Below are 8,096 nucleotides of genomic sequence, written 5' to 3'. Positions count from 1 at the left end.
CACATCGGAAGTTTCTGCTTTTGATTTTTCTACTATTTAACTTTTTATTTATTTATTTTTAGCGTCACTTTCTGTCTCACATTTTTGTTCTTGTGGTTTTTGTTGGCTCAGCTGAAGGATTTCACGTCATCCTGTTTATTCTTTAAAAGCGATTCTGGATGTTTCTTCAGACTACATCAAACTAACTTCAGCTCCTGTTTCCGGCTCATTATTCAAACGTCTCGTGCCTCCGGTCTGCATGGACAACATGAACTCGTTTGTGGAATACTCCATCTGTAACCGGCCGAGCGGCGCGTACTCTGCGCCTAAAACTGGATATCACCACCATCTCCATCACCACCACCATCCTCTGGAGCAGCATCAGGGCTTCCCGGTGACCTCCGGTACATACCACACAGCACCAACCGTCTCTGCAGCCTCCGTTAACGGCACGAGGACTGACAGCAGAACCGGGGGGACGGGTTACACCGGGGACACGCGGCTGTATGGGGGGAACGGGGATGGAGTAGCGCACGGGACAACGGAGGCGAGCCAGCATCATCATCATCAGCAACATCCTCATCATCATCATGAGCAGCAGCAGCAGCAGCAGCAGCAGACGCACAACGGCTACCACCACCACCATCCTCACCTCCACCAAACCCAAACCGGAGTAATGTCTCCTTACAATAACGGAAGCACCGGAAACCCCGGGGCCTACGCGGGTCAGGCGTGCGCCTCAAACTCGGATTATGCATCGACAGGCCCCCCCAGCACCGTCCACTACTTCATGGAGGAGTCTGCGGCCTCCACCTACTATCATCAATCAACCTTCAGCGCGGCCCCCACAGTCGGGCCCAGCTACGGGGCCCTGGCCGGGGCCTACTGCGGGCCTCAGGGCGCTCTGGCCGGGCCTCAGTACCCGCAGCAGCTCAGCGGGGGGCTGGACTCAGCGGGCTACCTGGGGCTCCCGCACGGGGGAGGTTACGGGGAGCTGCCGGCCTCCCAGGACCGAGACAGGGGGGACGAGGAGGGCCAGCAGGCCGGGCAGGGGCAGACCTTCGACTGGATGAAGGTGAAGAGGAACCCGCCTAAAACAGGTGAGGGAGGGGGCTTTACGGCTTTAATGTGTTTTAAGGTGCGTTTGTTCGGGCCTGCAGGTCTCACGTGTTCATCTTCAGCAGTGATGTGTGAGACAGTGAGGCCTCTCTTTCATTCATCATGAACGTTTGAGCCGCAGGAAGCAGAAGCAGCTTCTGTAAGAATCAAACACCGTGTGTGACTGAAGAGGGGAAAGAAAAGAAGCTTTTAGTCAGTGAAGAAGAAGTTCAGACTACCTACGACTTATTTTGATTTCAGCCTTATTAATAAGATTATTTACAGCCTGAAGAGTGAAAGCTTCTTGTTCTCTGCGGGCCTCCGTCCTCTGCAGATGTCAGGCTTTCTAATGTAAATGTTTCCGTCTGTTCGTTTCACTTGTCTTCATCACTCAGGTCAGAATTCGTTTCACAGTAAAACAACAGAATTAAGAGAAATGAAAAAAGAAATAATGTAACATGTTAAAGTATTGATTTATATGTTTAATGCGGCTGTGCACCATCACGTCGGTACAAACAAATGTTGTATAACGCTGCTTCCACAGATCTTAATAACACATCGTGTCAGACAGCTCCTCACTGTAACGAAAAGCGAAGCATTTTATTTGTATTATTATAATTAAAATTATATAATAATAATAATGTATTATTAGTGCAGCAGTCACACTGAACATCAAACACATATTTGTTTCGTTCAATCGAAAGAAACATTTTGTTTCTGTGTTTTCAGGCTGCAGTCAAATCTGCGGCCTGATAGCAGCTCTGCTCTGAGTCCAGACGTCTCATGCGTGTGTGTGTGTGTGTGTGTGTGTGTGTGTGTTAATGGATATAACAGACGGGTTATTTCAGCCTGGAAAGTCTGTCCTGCTCTGTTATCTTTTAAAACACCCCCCACCTCCACCCAGAACCCTCCATCACACCCCCAGCCGCACATTCTCCACCCGGCCCTTTGTTCCCCGGGGTTTCTCTCTTTCTCCCCTCTTCTGTTTTTCTCTCTTGTTGTCCATCTCCTGATATTAAACTTAATATTTTGCTGTAAATTCGGACTTACGATGAACAGATTTAATGTCTAATAAAGGAGAATATAAAACCCTTTGTTAGCAGGGAGGATGTTTTAAACCGAAGCTCACAGGCCCGAGACAACCTGCGGCCTGGATTTAAACACTAAGTAATTAAATATTAACAAGAATAAATCGGAATGAATAAAAACATAAACTCTCACAAATAAAAATAAATAAAAAACACACTTGTGGACAAAATCAATCATCATCTCCTTCAAACATAAAACCCATAAATGGGCCCTTTATGAAGCTCATCTGTTTTTATTTGTCACTTAAATGTATAGAATAAATCGTAATGAGCTCTTTTCTCTCCACAGTCAAAGTGTCAGACTTCGGCCTCGCGGGCGCGCACAACAACGCCATGCGCACCAACTTCAGCACGCGGCAGCTGACGGAGCTGGAGAAGGAGTTCCACTTCAGCAAGTACCTGACGCGGGCGCGGCGCGTGGAGATCGCGGCCACGCTCGAGCTCAACGAGACGCAGGTGAAGATCTGGTTCCAGAACAGGCGCATGAAGCAGAAGAAGCGCGAGCGGGAGGGCGCCTCCTCCTCCTCCTCAGCGCGCTCCTCTTCCTCCAACAAGGAGCTGGAGGACACCGACCACTCCTCCGCGTCCACGTCTCCAGGCGCGTCCCCGAGCTCCGAGACGTAGGTGGAGCAGACTTTTGAGTGACACTATTTAATGCACTCCTCAGACAGACATCAGCCTGTTTCTACTCCTGCGTTATTTCCTACATGTCCCAGAATTCCCTTTGAAAACCCACCAAGCATCTCCTGTCACAATTGTTCTTCAGATGTTTTTGACGGAGGGAGATATTGAGACTGTAGGAGGGGCGCTGATGTTGAGCCAGTGATCAAAAGATGGCTCACTGTGAGGCGACATGAGGACAGACATAATGAAACACCTCAGACTCTGATCACTTCTCTGGGAGCAGCAAAACATGAACTTCACTTTTAAAGGGGAGCTCCAGTATTTTTAAATCCGGGCCCCATTTTTACACATTTTGGTGTCTGAATGACTTTCAGGTAGAAAACGATTCGCTCCGTCAGACTTCTTCGGCTGACAGCCACTGAAAACTGTTCAATCCTGCGTTCAATCAAAGGTCGTCCACTAACAGTTCTTGTTGTTTCCACTGACAGGCTCAGATTGTTCTTCTAAGTGTGTGACAACATGACAGAAAGGATCCCTACAGAGATAGACCTTTTTGTTACAGAGGAAGATGATTGTTTTAACCACACACAGACGTTACATCGCTCTCTGCACACACACCAGACTCCATTCACAAAAACAGTGATTTTACTTCTAGTAACCAAGAGTTGATGACATATGGATCCCTGATCGATGAGTTAGTTTGTGTTACAAAAAAAATGTTTGATCCAAAGCAGACACTAACAGCACCAACGAGTCACACAGTGAAAGAAGCAAACTCTCAGACTGAGGCAGAGAGGGACCAGCAGCTGCTGTGTTCTGAGAGGTAAAATGACTGTTTTTGTCAATGGAGTCTGGTGTGTTTGAAGTCGGTAATGTAACAGCACCTGAGTGCTACAATATTTTACCTGCTGTTTGGCTGAAAGGATCATTTTAAATCTAAGAGGATAGATGAAGCGTGTCCGGGGTACAGGGTGACCGTGATGATGATGGGATGCACTTTGGCATCTTTACATGATGTCTGATTTTAAGGGTTTACTTGGTATCAGGTTATTTAAGGATGATACATTTAAGTTTCTACTTTTCGATCGACGTTTTTATAGATTTTTATTGGACAGTAAAACTCAAAAAAAAAAAAATTACATTTATTATGTAAAATATGAAAAAGCTCCGTGTTCAACCCACAAACCAGCCTGAGCCCGACCAAACTGAATGAGCCTTATGATGTGAGACACAGGGAGCCTCTAACGGCACAAACACACGTCATCTATCTGGATTTAGCCGTCGTTGTTTTACTTTAAACCTTTAATATTTGTTTATTTTCTGTGTGGATGCTTCAGCCGTCGCAGCCCTGACCTTTGCACTATGTGACTACAGGGTAACATGAAGCTGGAATATTCTGTCTTAAACAAGTTAGTTAGACTCAGGGGTTAATCTGTGTGTGTGTGTGTGTGTGTGTGTGTGTGTGTGTGTGTGTGTGTGCAGGAAACTAGGGAAAAGTGGGTGAATTATATTTGACTGCCTGTCTCTGCCCCCTGAGAATAAATTATTGGATGCATTTGATGTTATTGATTACAGATGATGGGAACAGTGTGCATGCGGAGGAGGTGTTTTCCTTATATGGGCATCCTGTCTTCCTAAAACACGACAAAATGACTGATGTGACTGTGACTTTTTACAATGCTGTGTGTAGTTTTAGAACGAGAGCAGACTGACTGAGTTTTATTAGTTCTGCTGCCTGAGAAACACTTCAATCACGTTCCTGTCGCTCTTTTTCTACTGTGAACTACCTCAAATAAAGATTCTTCTGTCGACACAGCGCAGACACTTTCTTTTGTTACCCGACAGTTTACTTGTTTAATGTATGAATTCACTGATTTACAAATTACCAATCTGATTATTAAGTCAACGCTGAAGAGCCAACAGCTGCAGTTCCTCTGGTGCCCACTTGAGGCTGTCTCCAGCAGTGAGTCAGTCCCCATAGAGCCCCATGTTAAACTTTACAGCAGAAATAAACATGTTTACAGCCTGGTACAAAAAACAGTTTGGGTCTCTATAGCTCATTTCTCTCTTCATGACAACTGTACGGGGAGAATCTTTATACAGCTCACCTGTTTACATTATATTAAGGCTTAAAGTGATGCAGCATTAGGGGCGTGGCCTCTTTAAGTGACAGCTGGGAGCTGCTAGCTGTCTGCTAGGTGTCCCCTCAGCTAACTCAGGACTGTTGTCTTCTTTTCCTGCAGAGAAGACGGCGGGCTGAAGTGATGAGAAGACCGGTTAATTTAGGATACCAAGTACGTGTCACCTGATGTTCGCTCTCTCAGAGTTTTGGGCGAACAAGCTCCGAGTTCGTCTGATAAATAAACGACGCCAGTCAGCTACCAGCACAAACTTAACCTATTCTGTAGGAAACATAATGGTTAACAAGCTAATTAGCCAGCTAATGTACTAGCTACAGACACAGACTGTAAAACTTTGCTAACTTAGCGTTTGCTAACCTCTCGCTCCTCTCCAGCTCAACCCTCTCGTCCAAATATGGTCGCTTCTGACTCCAGTAAACCAACATGGCGACGACCAAAATGCCAAACTTGAAGCTTTAAAAATGCATTTCATAAACCAAAGGGTGACGTCACTGAGGATACATCATGATGTATATAGTTTAGTTTGGAGAGTTTGGATGGTGACACATCACAGTGCAAAGGCTGAGCAGAAGAAAGATGTGCGTCGTGCACATGTAAGAGAGCGACGGAGAGAAAGAGGAGCCGAAGGAGCCGGTTGGCTTCCTCCACATCGATTAGAGAGACACAACGTTTGACACACACAACACACAGAGAGCTTCATGCATTTCAATAGCACTCAGGCGTCTCTCACTCACGGTGGCCTCTGGTTGACCCCACACACACATGCAGGGCTACAGTGAGGAATGTAGAGGGGCTTTCCGGGTGGCTCAGTGACCTGCTGCCCTTTGGAGAGCCTCTGGGATATCTAAACATGTAAACACCCTCCTCCTCCTCATCTTCATCTCCCTCTCCTCTCTGTGGCTCTGGAGGTGCCTGACCTGGAGCCTGGGTGGCAGCTCCGTCGTCACCTCGTCACACACACACACACACACACACACACACACACACACACACACACACACACACACACACAGCCCTCAGATCGTCTTCCACACTCACAGCTCGTCCTGTGCTGCATGAGTTATTTTCTGATGACGAGTTCTAAGTTACTTTTAACCTGCTTGTCTTCATCTACTGCTGTTATATTTCCTACATTTCCCAACAGCCATGTACCCGTCTGTAGCTCTAACTGAACCTCTTCCTGCCCTCCTCACTACACACAGGACACATGGCTGCAGAGGTTTGTCAGAAATGTCTGCTCTTGCAAGAAGACGCCTAAAGCCGCAGGTTTAACCCTCAAGAAGCAGCATCAGTATTTACTCATCAGAAATGGTCCAAAGTTGTGTCACACACACGGTTACACACAAACATAAGCTCCTTTCACACATGCGCTGCACTCCTGAAACCTTCCTGACACCGTCCGTGTGGGCTGCATGTGTGAACGGACACATCAGACTGTTTCCTGCAGCCTCCTGGTGAAATGTCTGCAAGAAGTCGGGTGAGCTGACGTGTCAACACAGCAGGTAATAGTCATAATGATGGCGTTTATATCATGTGGCCTGTGTGAAACCAGAAGAGCGACACACAACAGGAAGAATAAAAACATCCGAGGGTGAAGAAGAAGGATCGTTTACAGACGACAGCAGAGACGTCTGCAGAGAGAGGAAGAGATGCAGCAGCTTCTGGCTGTGACGGCTTTTTACATCACGTCCTGTCGGGGCGAGGGAGGAGAGGGTGTCAAGCTTCAAACTCCACCAGGGCACACACATTTCAGAGGACCTCTCATGGACGACAAACACTGCGGCGCGAGTCAAGAAGGCACAAAGGAAGGTAAACCTGTGGCAGCAGCTCCATCGAGAGCGTCCTCACACACGGCATCCTGGAGAGGCAGCAGCTCTACAGCAGATAAAAAGGCCCTGCAGAGAATCGTAAAAACTGCCCAGAACATCGTAAACCAACAGTTCAGTTTAATGCAAAGGAAAGGAAAGAAAAGGAGGAAGAGGAGGGGGAAGGAAGGGAGGAGAAGCAAGGGAGGAAGACCAGGAGAGAGAGAGAGAGAGAGAGAGGAGATTCTTTCAGGGTGACCTCATACCGTCTGACCCCCAACTTCTGTTTTCCTTTCCATAACTCATCTCAAGTTCAACACACACACACACACACACACACACACACACACACACTCACACAGGCAGACAGACCTGTGTGAGTGTGTGTGTGTGTGTGTGTGTGTGTGTGTTCTTGCCCTCACAATGAGCAGGGGAAGATAAAGTGGTGTGGCTGCAGTTCAACAGTTCAGAGTCTCAATCAAATAGATGAGGACACACACGCACACACACACACACACACACACAGACACAGACACACACACACACACGCACACACACACACACACACACACACACACACACAGACACACACACACACACACACACACACACACACACACACACACGTTTCATTTCGATTATCTTTAAAATCCAGTTGGTCGGTGAAACTCTGATTTCTGTTTTGAGCTGGTGAGGGCCAGACGAGGCCAGAGAATCATACTCATTAATGTTCATCTCATGATCAGAGTGATGAAGGAGTTCACATGAAAACATTAACGTCACCTGGTTTTAGCAGAAAATGACTGGATATTAAAAACGACCAATAGGAGTGACGAGCTGCTTTAAACGCTGCTCCTGAATAAACCAAGTGATCAATGCGTCTGTGTTTCCTCCTGATCGGCTCTTAGATCCGTCTGAAAGTGTGTGTGCCGACCTCACACTTACACTCCAGGTGTGTCTTAATCTCATCTTTAATCCCACGACAAATATAATAAACTATCTGATTACCTTTAATGTAAGAGGGGAACATTGATTTAAGTATTGATCAAGGAGTTAGTTTTTACAGTTTTGTATAAAAAGTAATGATCACAATAATAATACAATATTTACTAATTAAGAGATGTTATGATATTACACATTTAAACATGTTTATTGTTGTCGTTTTCACCCGTTCACTCAGTGATGAACAAGAATAATAATAATAATTATTATTATTATTATTATAATTTGGTTATCACTGGTACAAAGTGGAATTATGTCAGTAAAACAAAGTATGATTATATTTTCATATATTAAATGTAATTAAAGTTTATTCTAAATGGTCAGACTGATGTTGCTAATTAAGAGAAGGAAAATATTCT

At 45.9% G+C, this 8,096-nt stretch overlaps 1 protein-coding gene across 1 annotated transcript; it reads left to right on the top strand.

Moving 5' to 3' along the window:
- Positions 1-238: 238 nt before the first annotated feature.
- On the top strand, positions 239-2,789 carry hoxb1a (homeobox B1a). Its single transcript, XM_069674701.1, has 2 exons — positions 239-1,079; positions 2,455-2,789. Exons 1-2 carry the CDS (start codon positions 239-241, stop codon positions 2,787-2,789), a joined length of 1,176 nt encoding a protein of 391 aa, XP_069530802.1.
- The last annotated feature ends 5,307 nt before the right edge of the window (positions 2,790-8,096 follow it).

The sequence above is a fragment of the Semicossyphus pulcher genome, unplaced genomic scaffold (assembly GCF_022749685.1).
Source record: "Semicossyphus pulcher isolate SPU_LCO1_2020_fin unplaced genomic scaffold, fSemPul1.0.p SCAF_23, whole genome shotgun sequence".
Lineage (NCBI taxonomy): Eukaryota > Metazoa > Chordata > Actinopteri > Labriformes > Labridae > Semicossyphus > Semicossyphus pulcher.
This window is presented reverse-complemented; position numbering and strand designations above follow the sequence as displayed.

What these genes read in the sequence shown, in the direction of transcription:
- hoxb1a (XM_069674701.1), top strand. Translation starts at nt 239, where the DNA reads ATGGACAACATGAACTCGTTTGTGGAATACTCCATCTGTAACCGGCCG. An exon ending in GAGGAACCCGCCTAAAACAG is followed by an intron (nt 1,080 to 2,454) that starts GTGAGGGAGGGG and finishes TTCTCTCCACAG; the next exon opens with TCAAAGTGTCAGACTTCGGC.